General features: G+C 35.1%; 1 protein-coding gene across 7 annotated transcripts in view; it reads left to right on the top strand.

Annotated features, from left to right (window-relative positions):
• ASAH2 (N-acylsphingosine amidohydrolase 2) overlaps positions 1 to 15,527 on the top strand; it is a 93,515-nt gene that overhangs the window by 66,602 nt on the left and 11,386 nt on the right. For all 7 annotated transcript variants that reach the window (XM_082339453.1, XM_082339452.1, XM_082339455.1 and 4 more), the window contains 2 exons: positions 12,020 to 12,079; positions 14,802 to 14,890. In XM_082339453.1, the coding sequence (XP_082195579.1) occupies positions 12,020 to 12,079; positions 14,802 to 14,890 (149 nt within the window). The remainder of the gene's footprint in view (positions 1 to 12,019; positions 12,080 to 14,801; positions 14,891 to 15,527) is intronic.

Raw genomic sequence — 15,527 nt, 5'->3', positions numbered from 1 at the left:
CTTAAGGTGGATGCTTAGGTTATTTTTATGTTTTAGTGTCCTTTTTTAATTCCTCTGTTGGTTTTTTACTATGTATATTTTTAGCTGTTTTCCTGGTAGTTATTTTAGGGACTTGAAAAAGAACTCTGTTTCTTCTTTTTACACTCCACTCTCAATACTTCTGACAGCAGATGTGTGGAGGTTTCCCCCCACCAAGTAACTCTCCAGTTCTCTGTGGACACCAGTTTGATGTCCTACAATTCAATTCAATTCTGATGGTATTTACTTGGGGTTGTCACAGATCCCACAGGTTAAGGGCTCAGTCCCACTAGACTGCACCCTCCCCCTCACCTCCCGCTCCCCATACACACATATTTCAGACACCAGTGGCAAATCCAAGTTGTCACCTGTGCTTCTAACAGCCTGGCTATAAATTGGAGATTCCATGACCTCCTCCTCAGGTTTAATGACTTGCTAGAATAGCTCACAGAACTTAGGAAAATAGTTCACTTACTAGATTACCAGTTTATTATAAAAGGATACAACTCAGGAACAACCAATGGGGAGATGCATAGGGCAAGGTATGGGGGAAAGAATGCAGAGCTTCTCCAGCCATGCCACCTTCCCAGAGTCTCCACATATTCACCAGCCTGGAAGCTCTCCAAACCGCATACTTCAGGGATTTTTGTGGAGGCTTCATTATGTAGGCATGATTGACTAAATCATTGGCCATCAGCAGTTAACTCAACCTCCAGCTCTTTTCCCTTCCCTGGAGATCAGGGGGTTGGAGTTGAAAGTTCTAACCCTCCAATCACAGGGTTTGTTTGCCCCCATTCTGAGGTTATGCAGAAGTCCACAGCCACCAGTCATCTTAATAGCATACAAAAGACACATTAGCAGAGATTCCAAGGGTTTTACGAGCTGTGTGCCAGGAAATGGGGGCAGAGACCAAATATATATATATATATATTTATATCTCATGTCACAGAGCTATAATATGCATCTTAACTAATCACAACCTACTTTAATATAATACTAACTTAATTCTAAAAAAATACAAAAAGATTCTTCCCAAATATCTTTTTTCCCTTTCCCATCTTTGGTGATATTGTCACATATTATATCTACATGTAAATGTAATAATACAGTGTTATAATTATTGTTTTATAAAATCTTATGTCATTTAAAGACATTAAGAAAATCTATGAAAAAATATATTTATAGAAAATTTTTATTTTCCTACATATTTACCAGTTCTGGTACTCTTTATTTCTTTTTAAGAATTTGTATTATCATCTAGCATCATTTTCTTTCAGCTGGAAGGACTTCCTTTAGTATTTCTTGTAAGACAGTTATACTAACAACAATTTCTCTCAGGCTTAGTTTATCTGGAATGGATTTATCTTATCTTTGAAGAATGGTTTTGCTGCATTCTTGATTGAAAACATTTTTTCTTTTATTATGTTGAATATGTTATCCTGTTACTTTCTGTACTTCGCTCTCTAATGAAAAGTCAATTGTTAATTTTATTGTAATTTCCCTGTAAGAAATGAATCACTTTTCTCTTGCTGCTTTCAAAATTTTCTTTTTGTTTATGTCTACCACTAGTTTGCTACAATATATCTAAATGTGAATCACTTTGTGATTATCCTACTTGGAATTTGTTGAGTTCCTTGGCTCTGTAAAGTAACATTCATCAAATCTGGGAAGTTTTCAGCCATTATTTCTTCAAAAAATTTTTTGTTCTTTTCTCTCTTTCTTCTAGTTTTGGAACTTCTGTTTTGTGAATGTCAATATACTTGGTGTTGTCCCACATGTTTCTGAGGCTCTGTTAATTTTACTTCAATCTTTCTTACCCTCTCTATTCTTCTTATAGGATAATTTATATTGATAAATTCTAGTTCACTTATTCTTTCTTCTGTCATCTCACATTTGCTGTGAAATCCCTCTAGTGAATTTTTCATTTCAGTTGTTGTGATTTTCAACTCCAGAAAATTCTCTTCACTGTGTTTCTATTTGTTAAATCATTATCATTATACTTTCCTTTAGTTCTTTAAACCTGATTTATATTAGTTCTTAGAACATTTTAATAACAACTCCTTTGAAGTCTTTGCTAAATCTAACATCTGGTGACACAGAGAGGCAGTTTTGATTGTTCCTTTTTTCCCCTTAGTATGGGCGATACTTTCTTGTATGCACATCTCATTTCGTTGTTGTTGTTATTTGAATACTGCATGTTTGTTGATATATTGTAGCAACTCTGGATTCTAACTTCACTTCCCCACCCCAGAGTTGTTATTTTTGTTTATTTGTTTGCTCATTTAAAACTTGACTGGGCTAATTAGTAAAGTCTGTCTCTCTTACAATGTATGGCTGCTATATCTTTGCTCAGTTTTTTATACTTGATTTTAAGTCTCGCTCTCAAGTGTTGCTTCTGTGATTACAGAACTTAATGTTCAGCTGAATATTGGTCAGAGTTTGTATTTAGGTGGCTCAAGGAGTAAGAATTTCAATCTCTGCTGATAGAATTGTGTGAGCTAGGGTATGCATTCAAACTTCAGACCATTTTCAGTTTTCCCCAAATTTTAATTTCCACTGGGGTCTCTTATATCTCCTCTGCACATACATTCAGACATTAACCGGGGATATAGGAGTGGTTTGGGCCTGCTCTGTTCTCTGTGTATGACGATAGCCTCTGGTTAGTCCAGGATAGGATAAGAGCTTATTAAAACCATGACAGTTATCTTACTTCCCTGCAAACTATTAAATCACCAATTACCAGTCTAGCCACTATCCCTCAATGTTTGCCTTCCACTGAGATCACCACTTTAAATGGCTATGTTCCAAATTAAGTAAGTTCCTTCTGGCAGCAGCAGAAAAGCTGTTGGTTTTATGGCCTTCCCCACTCTGGTTGAAATATGGTACTACAGAGGATGAGAGCAACCCTGGTAAGAACACCAAAAACTTGCACTGTGCTTACCACTAAGTTTAGTAGTTTTAATGAACAAACATTTCTCAGCTTTTGGTTGATAATTGAAGTGCTAAAATGGTTATTTTTAGAGTTACGTATGATCCAGCAATCCCACTCCTGGACATATATCCAGAGAAAACTCTAATTTAAAAAGATATAGGCACCCCAGTGTTCATAGCAGCACTATTTACAATAGCCAAGATATGGAATGGAAGCAAACTAAATGTCCGTTGACAGATGAATGAATAAAGAAGATGTGGTATTATATAATATACAATAGATACTACTCAGCCATAAAAAAGAACGAAACAATGCCATTTGCAGCAACATGGATGGACCTAGAGATTATCATACTAAGTGAAGTAAGTCAGACAGAGAAAGACAAATATCATATGCTATCACTGATATGTGGAATCTAAAATATGATACAAATGAACTTATTTACAAAAGAGAAACATACAGACATAGAAAATAAACTTTTGGTTACTAAAGGGGAAAGTGGGGAGGGAATAAATTAGGAGTTTGTGATTAGCAGATACAAACTACTATATAGAAAATAGATAAACAACAGGGTACTACTGTTGCAATGGGAACTATATTCAATATCTTGTAATAAGCTATAATAACCTATAATGGAAAAGAATATGAAAAAAGTATATAACTGAATCACTGTACACCAGAAACTAACATGACATTGTAAATCAACTGTATTTCAAGAGGTAAAATAAAATTTAAAAATGGTTATTTTTGACAGTTTTGTCTATATATATAGTTGCTTTTTAGGGAGAGGACCTACTGACCTCCTCACTCTTTCATATCAGAAACGTCTGTTCTATACCACTACGGTTTGAATTGGCATATTATATTTGTAGTGGGGTTGTCTCTCATAGTTAAGGTGAGTGTGACTAAACAGGAAATTGTGATGGTAAGAAGAAAAATCAAGGACAAGAATGCTTTTAAGGATTAGGAAAATTTGACTAACCAGATACAAATTTTATTTTTTTTACGTGAACCATAATATTGGCTGCAGGGTTGATTGCTCTATATAGAGAATATACTGATTTTTGCAGAAAATTCTAATTGTTGTTGAAACATTTTACTAACCATTGGTGAGACTGGCTAATTTGATAATCTCACTGGTGAAAATGAAGAAAATTAGAAAAACTAAACTAATGTTAGTTATTCAGGGGAGTTAACGGTAAAGTAAATAATTGAACAGCACATCTCTGTTTAGATGGTCATCATTGATTATGAATCCATGGACTGTTTTTATTAAAAAATGTTTTTAATATGGGCTAGGTCTTGGAGGATGAGTAGGAGTTCACAGAGCCTGTCAAGACATACCACCTCTAGGTATATGGACTATAGAGGGCCTAAGGTGGAGCAGCAGGTGGGAAATTACCTGTAAAAGGTCTTGTGTGCCATAGTAAGTCATGTGAAGACTTATTTGTTTGGTAGTTTGTTATTTAAAAAAATTTTTTTATTGATGTATTATTAACATACAATAAACTGCATATATTAAGTGTACAGTTTGGTAAATTTTCACTATTAAGGCCAATTACTTCTTCTTGAATGATCTTTAGTAGTTTCTATATCTCAAGGAATTTGTCCATTTCATTTCATCTAAGTTATTTGAATTTGCAGGTGTAAAGTCTTTGCCAATTTTTCCTTATCTTTTACATATCTATAGAATCTGTATTGATGTCCCCTGTTTTATTCCTGGTACTGATAATTTGAGCCTTCTGTTTGATTTTTTTCTCTTGATCATTCTGGCCAGTGGTGTTATTCCATTGATCTTTTCCTGGTCTTTGTGTTATTGTCATATATTCTACTTTTATATAATTTATCAACTCCATCATGGATTGTTCTTATTTTTAAACAGTGGATTATTTTTAAAGAGACTTAAATAATATGAGAAAAATATTATATTAACTCACACATTAACAACTGACCCTTCATTTCTTTTTGTAGATCCAAATTTCCATTTAGTGTCATTTTCTGTTTGCTTGAAGGACATCTTTTAACATTTTCTTTCTTCTTTTATATTTTGAAAATGTCTTTATTCTACTTTCATTTTTAAGAATATTTTTACTGTTTATGGAATTCTTGGTTAGCAGTTTTTTCTTTTAAGACCTTAAGATTTTGTTCTACTGTATTCTGGTTTGCATTGTTTTCAGTGGAAAAAAAAGCTGCCGTCATCCTTATGTATGTTCTACTCTGTGTAATGTGTCTTTTTTTCCCTCTTGGTTTTAGAATTTTTTTCTTTTTATTTCTAGCTTCCAGCAATTTGATTTTAAGGATCCTTGGTGTCACTTTTTTTACGCTTCTTGTGCTTGGGGTTCATTGAGCTTCTTGGACTTGTGGGCTTATAGTTTTCAGCAAATTTGGAAAATTTTGGCTATTATTTATTCATTATTTTTTTCTGAATTTCTTCCTCTCTTCTATCCTTTGGGAACTCCAATTACCTGTATATTAGGCGGCTTGAAGTTGTTCCACAGCTCACTGCTGCTCTGTTCGTTTTTTTTCAGTCTTTTCCCCTTTTTAATTCTGTATAGTTTTTATTGCTGTGTCTTCAAATTCAGTAATCTTTTCTTCTGCAATGTTTAATTTGATAATTCTATCTAGTGTATTTTCTTTATAGATACTATAGTTTTCATCTCTAGGGGTTTGGATTAGGTCAATTTAAATAAAAATCTTCCACATGTCTACTTAACATGTTCATTCTTTCTGCTAGATTTTTGAACACACAGAATAGTTATAAAAACTGTTTTAGTGTCCTTCTCTACTAATTCTATCATCTAATTCATTTATGGGTCAGTTTTGATTGAGAGTTTTCTCATTATGAGAAGTGCTTTTCTTTCCTTTGTATGCTTGATAATTTAGATGTCAGACATTGTGAATTTTTATCTTGTTAGGTTTTAGATGTTCTCCTATTCCTGTAAATATTTTTGAACTTTGTTTTAGGGTGTTATTGAATTATTTGGGAAGAGTTTGATTTGGATGGGTCTTTGTAAGTTTTTAGGCAGAGTTGCTTTTATTCTAGGGAAAATCTCTCTACCATGCACTTAAGGTAGAATTCTTTTGAATTATGAGTTTTCCCATTCTGGCTGGTGGGAACAGGAACTTTTCACAGTTCTCTATGAGCCTGGGATTTTCTCTCTAATTCTTTTAAAAGATTATTTTCCTAGGTTCAGGTACTTTCCTTACATGCATGCAGAGTTGAAGGGAGCCTTCTGCAAATCTCCAGAGTTCTCTCTCGGTGTACATCTCCTCTCTATGGTCCTCTCTTTTCTCTGTTACTCTACCCTATGAACTCAAGACCACTTGGTCTTCTTGGACTCCCACATCTATTCCTTAACTTACATAGACTGCCTAGCGTTGCTTGATTCTACCTCCTTGTGCTATGGCCTGTAAACTCTCTGAAGGCATAAAACTGAGGCAATTGTAGGGCTCATCTTTTTCATTTTCTGTCACTCAAGGATCACTGTTTTCATGCCTAATGTCTTTAAAACCATTCTTTAATACATATTTGTCCAGTTTTTTTAGTTATGTCAGGTGAAAAGTTAAATACACACCTTGTCAATCCATCTTGTATCTTTTATATGTAAGTGTATGTGCAAGTATAAGTCATCTGAAAAAACCACATTCACAGAAAGATATACAAGATGAAAAGGCAGAGGGCTATGTACCAGATGAAAGAACAAGATAAAACCCCAGAAAAACAACTAAATGAAGTGGAGATAGGAAACCTTCCAGAAAAAGAATTCAGAATAATGATAGTGAAGATGATCCAGGACCTTGGAAAAAGAATGGAGGCAAATATCGAGAAGATGCAAGAAATGTTTAACAAAGACCTAGAAGAATTAAAGAACAAACAAACAGAGATGAACAATACAATAACTGAAATGAAAACTACACTAGAAGGAATCAATAGCAGAATAACTGAGACAGAAGAATGGATAAGTGACCTGGAAGACAGAATAGTGGAATTCACTGTTGCGGAACAGAATAAAGAATAAAGAATGAAAAGAAATGAAGACAGCCTAAGAGACCTCTGGAACAGCATTAAACGCAACAACATTCACATTATAGGGGTCCCAAAGGAGAAGAGAGAGAGAAAGGACCAGAGAAAATATTTGAAGAGATTATAGTCGAAAACTTCCCTAACATGGGAAAGGAAATAGCCACCCAAGTCCAGGAAGCCCAGAGTGTCCCATACAGGATAAACCCAAGGAGAAACATGCAGAGACACATAGTAATCAAATTGGCAAAAATTAAAGACAAAGAAAAATTATTGAAAGCAGCAAGGGCAAAACGACAAATAACATACAAGGGAACTCCCATAAGGTTAACAGCTGATTTCTCAGCAGAAACTCTACAAGTCAGAAGGGAGTGGCATGGTATACTTAAAGTGATGAAAGGGAAGAACCTACAACCAAGATTACTCTACCCAGCAAGGATCTCATTCAGATTCAATGGAGAAATCAAAAGCTTTACAGACAAGCAAAAGCTAAGAGAATTCAGCACCACTAAACCAGCTCTACAACAAATGCTAAAGGAACTTCTCTAAGTGGGAAACACAAGAGAAGACAATGACCTACAAAAACAAAACCAAAACAATTAAGAAAATGGTCATAGGAACATACATATCGATAATTACCCTAAATGTGAGTGGATTAAATGCTTCAACCAAAAGACACAGGCTCGCTGAATGGATACAAAAACAAGACCCATATATATGCTGTCTACAAGAGACTCACTTCAGACCTAGGGACACATTCAGACTGAAAGTGAGGAGGTGGAAAAAGATATTCCATACAAATGGAAATCAAAAGAAAGCTGGAGTAGCAATACTCATATCAGATAAAGTAGATTTTAAAATAAAGAATGTTACAAGAGACAAGGAAGGACACTACATAATGATCAAGGGATCAATCCAAGAAGAAGATATAGCAATTATAAATATATATGCACCCAACATAGGAACACCTCAATACATAAGGCAACTGCTAACAGCTATAAAAGAGGAAATCGACACTAACACAATAATAGTGGGGGACTTTAACACCTCACTTACACCAATGGACAGATCATCCAAAATGAAAATAAATAAGGAAACACAAGCTTTAAATAACACAATAGACCAGATAGATTTAATTGATATTTATAGGACATTCCATCCATAAACAGCAGATTACACTTTCTTCTCAAGTGTACACAGAACACTCTCCAGGATAGATCACATCTTGGGTCACAAATCAAGCCTCAGTAAATTTAAGAAAATTGAAATCATATCAAGCATCTTTTCTGACCACAATACTATGAGATTAGAAATCAATTACAGGAAAAAAACGTAAAAAACACAAACACATGGAGGCTAAACAATATGTTACTAAATAATCAAGAGATCACTGAAGAAATCAAAGAGGAAATCAAAAAATACTAGAGACAAATGACAATGAAAACACGGCGATCCAAAACCTGTGAGATGCAGCAAAAGCCATTCTAAGAGGGAAGTTTATAGCTATACAAGCCTACTTCAAGAAACAAGAAAAATCTCAAATAAACCATCTAACCTTACACCTAAAGCAATTAGAGAAAGAAGAACAAACAAAACCCAAAGTTAGCAGAAGGAAAGAAATCATAAAGATCAGAGCAGAAATAAATGAAATAGAAACAAAGAAAACAATAGCAAAGATCAATTAAACTAAAAGTTGGTTCTTTGAGAAGATAAACAAAATTGATAAACCATTAGCCAGACTCATCAAGAAAAAGAGGGAGAGGACTCAAATCAATAAAATTAGAAATGAAAAAGGAGAAGTTACAACAGACACCTCAGAAATGCAAAGCATCCTAAGAGACTACTACGAGCAACTCTGTGCCAATAAAATGGACAACCTGGAGGAAATGGACAAATTCTTACAAAGGTATAACCTTCCAAGACTGAACCAGGAAGAAATAGAAAATATGAACAGAACAGTCACAAGTAATGAAATTGAAACTATGATTAAAAATCTTCCAACAAACCAAAGTCCAGGACCAGATGGCTTCACAGGTGAATTCTATCAAACATTTAGACAATAGCTAACACCCATCCTCCTCAAACTCCTCCAAAAAAGTAGAGGAAGGAACACTCCCAAACTCATTCTATGAGGCCAACATCACCCTAATATCAAAACCAGACAAAGATACTATAAAAAAACGAAATTACAGACCGATATCACTCATGAATATAGATGCAAAAATCCTCAACAAAATACTAGCAAACAGAATCCAACAACTCATTAAAAGGATCATACACCATGATCAAGTGGGATTTATCCCAGGGATGCAAGGATTCTTCAATATATGCAAATCAATCAATGTGATACACCATATTAACAAATTGAAGAAGAAAAACCATATGATCATCTCAGTAGATGCCGAAAAGCTTTTGACAAAATTCAACACCCATTTATGACAAAAACTCTACAGAAAGTAGGCATAGAGAGAACCACCTCAACATAATAAAGGCCATATACGACAAACCCACAGCAAACATCATTCTCAATGGTGAAAAACTGAAAGCATTTCCTCTAAGATCAGGAACAAGACAAGGATGTCCACTCTCACCACTATTATTCAACATAGTGTTGGAAGTCCTAAGCACGGCAATCAGAGAAGAAAAAGAAATAAAAGGAATACAAATAGGAAAAGAAGAAGTAAAACTGTCACTGTTTGCAGATGACATGATACTATACGTAGAGAATCCTAAAGATGCCACCAGAAAACTACTAGAGCTAATCAATGAATTTGGTAAAGTTGCAGGATACAAAATTAATGCACAGAAATCTCTTGCATTACTACACACTAATGATGAAAAGTCTGGAAGAGAAATTAAGGAAACACTCCCATTTACCACTGCAACAAAAAGAATAATATACCTAGGAATTAACCTACCTAGGGGGACAAAAGACCTGTATGCAGAAAACTATAAGACACTGATGAAAGAAATTAGAGATGATACCAACAGATGGAGAGATATACCATGTTCTTGGATTGGAAGAATCAATACTGTGAAAATGACTCTACTACCCAAAGCAATCTACAGATTCAATGCAATCCCTATCAAATTACCAATGGCATTTTTTACAGAACTAGAACAAAAAGTCTTAAAATTTGTATGGAGGCACAAAAGACCCTGAATAGTCAAAGCAGTCATGAGGGAAAAAAACGGAGCTGGAGGAATCAGACTCCCTGACTTCAGACTATACTACAAAGCTACAGTAATCAAGACAATATGGTACTGGCACAAAAACAGGAATATAGATCAGTGGAAGAGGATAGAAAGCCCAGAGATAAACCCACGCACCTATGGTCAACTAATCTATGACAAAGGAGGCAAGGATATACAATGGAGAAAAGACAGTCTCTTCAGTAAGTGGTGCTGGGAAAACTGGACAGCTACATGTAAAAGAATGAAATTAGAATACTCCCTAACACCATACACAAAAATAAACTCAAAATGGATTAGAGACCTAAATGTAAGACCGGACACTATCAAACTCTTAGAGGAAAACATAGGAAGAACACTCTTTGACATAAATCACAGCAAGATCTTTTTTGACCCACCTCCTAGAGTAATGGAAATAAAAACAAAAATAAACAAATGGGACCTAATGAAACTTCAAAGCTTTTGCACAGCAAAGGAAACCATAAACAAGACGAAAAGACAACCCTCAGAATGGGAGAAAATATTTGCCAACGAATCAACGGACAAAGGATTAATCTCCAAAATATATAAACAGCTCATGCAGCTCAATATTAAAAAACAACGACCCAATCCAAAAATGAGCAGAAGACCTAAATAGACATTTCTCCAAAGAAGACATACAGATGGCCAAGAAGCACATGAAAAGCTGCTCAACCTCACTAATTATTAGAGAAATGCAAATCAAAACTACAGTGAGTTATCACCTCACACCAGTTAGAATGGGCATCATCAGAAAATCTACAAACAACAAATGCTGGAGAGGGCGTGGAGAAAAGGGAACCCACTTGCACTGTTGGTGGGAGTGCAAATTGATACAGCCACTATGGAGAACAGTATGGAGGTTCCTTAAAAAACTAAAAATAGAATTACCATATGACCCAGCAATCTCACTACTGGGCATATACCCAGAGAAAACCATAATTCAAAAAGACACATGCACCCCAATGTTCATTGCAGCACTATTTAAAATAGCCAGGTCATGGAAGCAACCTAAATGCCCATCGACAGACGAATGGATGAAGGAGATGTGGTACATACATACAGTGGAGTATTACTCAGCCATGAAAAGGGACGAAATTGGGTCATTTGTAGAGACATGGATGCATATAGAGACTGTCATACAGAGTGAAGTTAAGTCAGAAAGAGAAAAAAAAATATTGTATATTAACGCATATATGTGGAATCTAGAAAAATGGTACAGATGAACTGGTTTGCAGGGCAGAAATTGAGACACAGATGTAGAGAACAAACGTATGGACACCAAGGAGGGAAAGTGGCAGGGCTGGGGGCGGGTTGTGGTGTGATGAATTGAGAGATTGGGATTGACATGTATACACTGATATATATGAAATGGATGACTAATAAGAACACGCTGTATAAGAAAAAAAAAGAATAAAAACAACAACAAAAAAGTATAAGTCATCCATGGAAAGTTTTGGCTTTCCTTATTTAATTCAGTCCATTTCCTGGATGTGTATGAGAGGGAGATATAAGAAGATATCTAAGGCTGAAGAAGCCATTTTAATGTGCTGTCACTAATTTGAACTATAGCTCTATATCTTCATCTATATCTGAATCTACCAAAAGCAAATTCATTGGCCCAAAATTCTGAAGTAATTTGTTGCCCCCAAATTCCTGTATCCATTGTTACAAGTGTATTTTCTCTAATATTCTCAGAAGACAACTCACTTGATTAAACAGAATACAATCTCTATAGGTACCCAAACTCCTAGAAACATTTCATAAATAATGGCCCAAATATGAGCATGGCAAAAAATACTTTTATTAGAAGTCATAAAATGAATTTTTATTTTCAGGGAGAAGTTGTTGAAGTTACATTTGTAGGTGCTAACCCAAAGAATTCAGCAGAAAACCGGGTAAGCATCAATGATTCTTTTTACAAATTTAAGTCCACTTTTTAGCCTTTCATTTACTTAAGTATCCCTATGGAGCTTAACAAAATAAAGGTAAAATGTTCCAACTTGCTTTTCATCTTATTTTGTAGGTGTGAGAAAATTTTCAGTGGGAACAGTTAACGTAGAGTTGAGTCTGGGAAAAAAGCCCACAGGAAATATTTAACTGGTTCTACTTAGGATCACATATAGCACAATGCATAGAGAATGGCATTGTTTCTTGAGATGACGTAGATTTGAATACAGTTCTTATTTACATATTCCAATTTTAAATTGAATTTGGTAAAATAATCCTAGGGTCAGTGTGACATGTATCTTTGTTTCCTTCTTACCCCTCTTTGGCTCCTCTCCTCTTCTCCTGCACTCCTGACTCTGGTCCTGCCTCTACTGTTGTGGAATGATCATGGATCCCTGGGTGGACGCTCTACTGGCTTGGAGCCCTGGCCCATGCACTTTACTTTTTCTTACATTGGCCATTTCCCTAGTTTTTGCTACTGGCACTAATAGGGTATTTATTTATTAATCTTGAAAAATGACACAAGAAATACAGATCCCATGTAAAAACAGACAGTGTAGAAGTGCTTAAAATGGAATGTGAAAATACCTCTCTTCATAAACATTTTTAGAGGTAATCACTGTTGACAGTTTGTTACATATCATTTCATAGTTTTTTGTTTTTGTCATATGTATTTATATATGTATATATGATAAAGTATATATAATATATCTATGAATAAAGTGAAGTAATTTTACTCCTGTGTAACTTCCTTGGAATGTTCATATGACTACACATGCAATAACCAGAAACATTCTAGTTGTAAAAATTCAAACAACAAAGAAATATATAGAGGAAAAAGAAAGTGGGTTTATGAAAGTAATTTCAAGGTCAGATTTTTTTTTACTGTGGTGGAGAATGCATTCACTTTATCTATGAGCCGTTCTTCCCAGAGCCCACTGTCACTTATAATCCAAAATACCTTTCTTCCAAATGAGCCTTCCCATTTCTGTTTATTAAAATATGGTTATTCCTTTGATAAAAATTGTGACAATATGACATTGTCAAATATGATATTGGGGAAATTTTTTCTACTGCTTGGGTAGTCAACATGCACCTGTTTGAAATAACTTCTCTAGGCATTCAGGTCATGCCAGAATATTTACATGTTTACAACATTACTTTCTAAAGATATTAAAGTGTTGTAGCAAGACTGCAGAATTAGCTGTAATCTGACATCCTTAGGGTAGAGAAATACTATCATCATTATTGCCATGGAGAAGCAGGAGACTAAACTGCTTCAAGCGCTATAATGAGAATAGAATTAATTTCTAAGGATGTTTTGGGACTTGTCATAAAACAATTTCTGGTACCCTTTATTATTAGTAATCATTACTTCCTCACCACTATTTATTGAATGTTTACTCTTTGCAGGTACGAGGCTAAAGTTTTACATGCATTATCACATGAATCTAATTTAATCCTCCCTACTGCCCAATGAGTTATGTTTTATTATCCCTGTTTTACAGGTGAATAAACTGAGGCTTAGAGAGATTAAGTAACTTGTATGAACTAATTGTGTATCTGGAAAAGATTAAGGTTGGGAGGTGGGGAGAGGATGGTCACATAGTTCATGCATTCGGCGTCCTAGCCTTGTTCTCTGATCTGCACTCTAGACCTTTACATTGGGGCCCACCCTATCTCCTACTCCATTGAAGGCCTTCCCAGTGTCACTCTGCCCTAAATGGCCATGAACAGTTCTCTTTGCAAGTCACTGTGGTTATGAAAACTTTTTTTTATTGAATATAATCCATTAGGTGAGTAATTGAAGAATTTTAAATAATTCCATGGCCCAGCTATAAGTAGGTGATCCATTCAGCATTTGTTTGAACACCTGTAAATTACAGGGCTGTGATGGATAAAGGTAAATTAGACACAAGTTCTGCCCTTAAGGGCCATAATCTAAAGATTTTTAAGGAAAATTGGAGATTTATGGCCTTTGTATCTTTTAATTTATTATGTTATTTAAATATATGCTTTATTTGAAGCTGAATTCTTGGCCTAAAACAAATTACTATAAACCAATGTGGAAATTTTATTTTCCACTGGGAAAATAAAATCTGCTTATGATGTGGGTTTCTAGGAATCCATTATGACAAAATATAAGGGTTGCTTTTAGCACCCTAGGAGTAGGAAGATTTATGCATCCTTTTCAATTCTTTCACTAAGGCAGGTATATTTACTAATAATTCGTTTACCTGGAGATGAAAAGATGAGGAAATTTTCCCATTTTCCCTCTGAAATCTTGAGGTGAATAGAGAAAGTCTTGGAATACAGATCAGTAAACATGTCATGAAACTGTTTGCTGCCTTTTCTAAATCTTGTTTTATTTCGTCTCTTCTTTGCCCTAATTTCCAAAATTTGCTCTCAGCTCTAAAATTATGCTTCATTCAGTTTTCTAAAGAAAAGCTGTGGTTTTTAATAGACTGGATGAATTAACATTCTGAAGACATTGCATAGAATGTTAAGAGGAACACCTAAGGATTTGGATGAAATTCTAATACACGTTCATATCAGATATTGGGAGGTTAGCAATGGTCAACAAAGGGGAGTATGGGGTATGTACAATGTACAAACAGGTTTCTTCTGTGACTGTGCAGTGTCTGATCAGTTATATTAATTGCATTTCAGACCCATCAGACCTTCCTCACTGTGGAGAAATATGAGGCCACATCAGCAACATGGCAGATAATGCATAATGATGCCTCCTGGGAGACTCGGTGAGCACGTTTATTGAATATTTTGTCTTTCAAGCCCTGAAACGAGTTGGTTAGTAATGCAGAGAAGACAAATGGGAAGACTGGCTCAGTACATGATATTAATGATACCAAATTCCCAAGGAGCCTTCTGGCCATATTTAGTTGATTTATTAGATTTCATTTTGATCCTCTTTTTCTACAAAACGATGTGGTGTGTGCTTCTGTAAGATTAGATGCTAATGAGGTTATGACCTCCATTCTTATAAACATCTGTTAGTTTTGTCTTTTTCCATGGTCACAGACATTATCCCTAAGATCTGGCTAGCCTTCCTGCAAAGTGGTTGAAAGGGGTGCTGGGTGAAGGTGTTGAGATGGCTCTGTAGAGCCCAACATTCCTTCTGGGAAAATAACGAGTCTATACCTACCATGTATTGCATGTTTGTATATGGTCAATGATTCTTCATTTGAATTACTAAAACACAAGAAGCTTGAGTGTTTAATTCTTACTGACCCAAGGAGGAAAGGAATGTGCTTATGGAGTTCCCTCAGAGAAACATCTCTCTGTGCTTTTTGTTATCAAATCCCTGAGCTGAATAGATAATGTGAAGATTTGAAAATATATTTGAAATAAAAAAATGTTTCCGTTCCTAACTCTTTA

The sequence above is a fragment of the Balaenoptera borealis genome, assembly GCF_965194805.1.
Source record: "Balaenoptera borealis genome assembly, chromosome: 10".
Lineage (NCBI taxonomy): Eukaryota > Metazoa > Chordata > Mammalia > Artiodactyla > Balaenopteridae > Balaenoptera > Balaenoptera borealis.
Note: the sequence above shows the minus strand (reverse complement) of the source record. Positions and strands in the feature narration are given on the sequence as shown.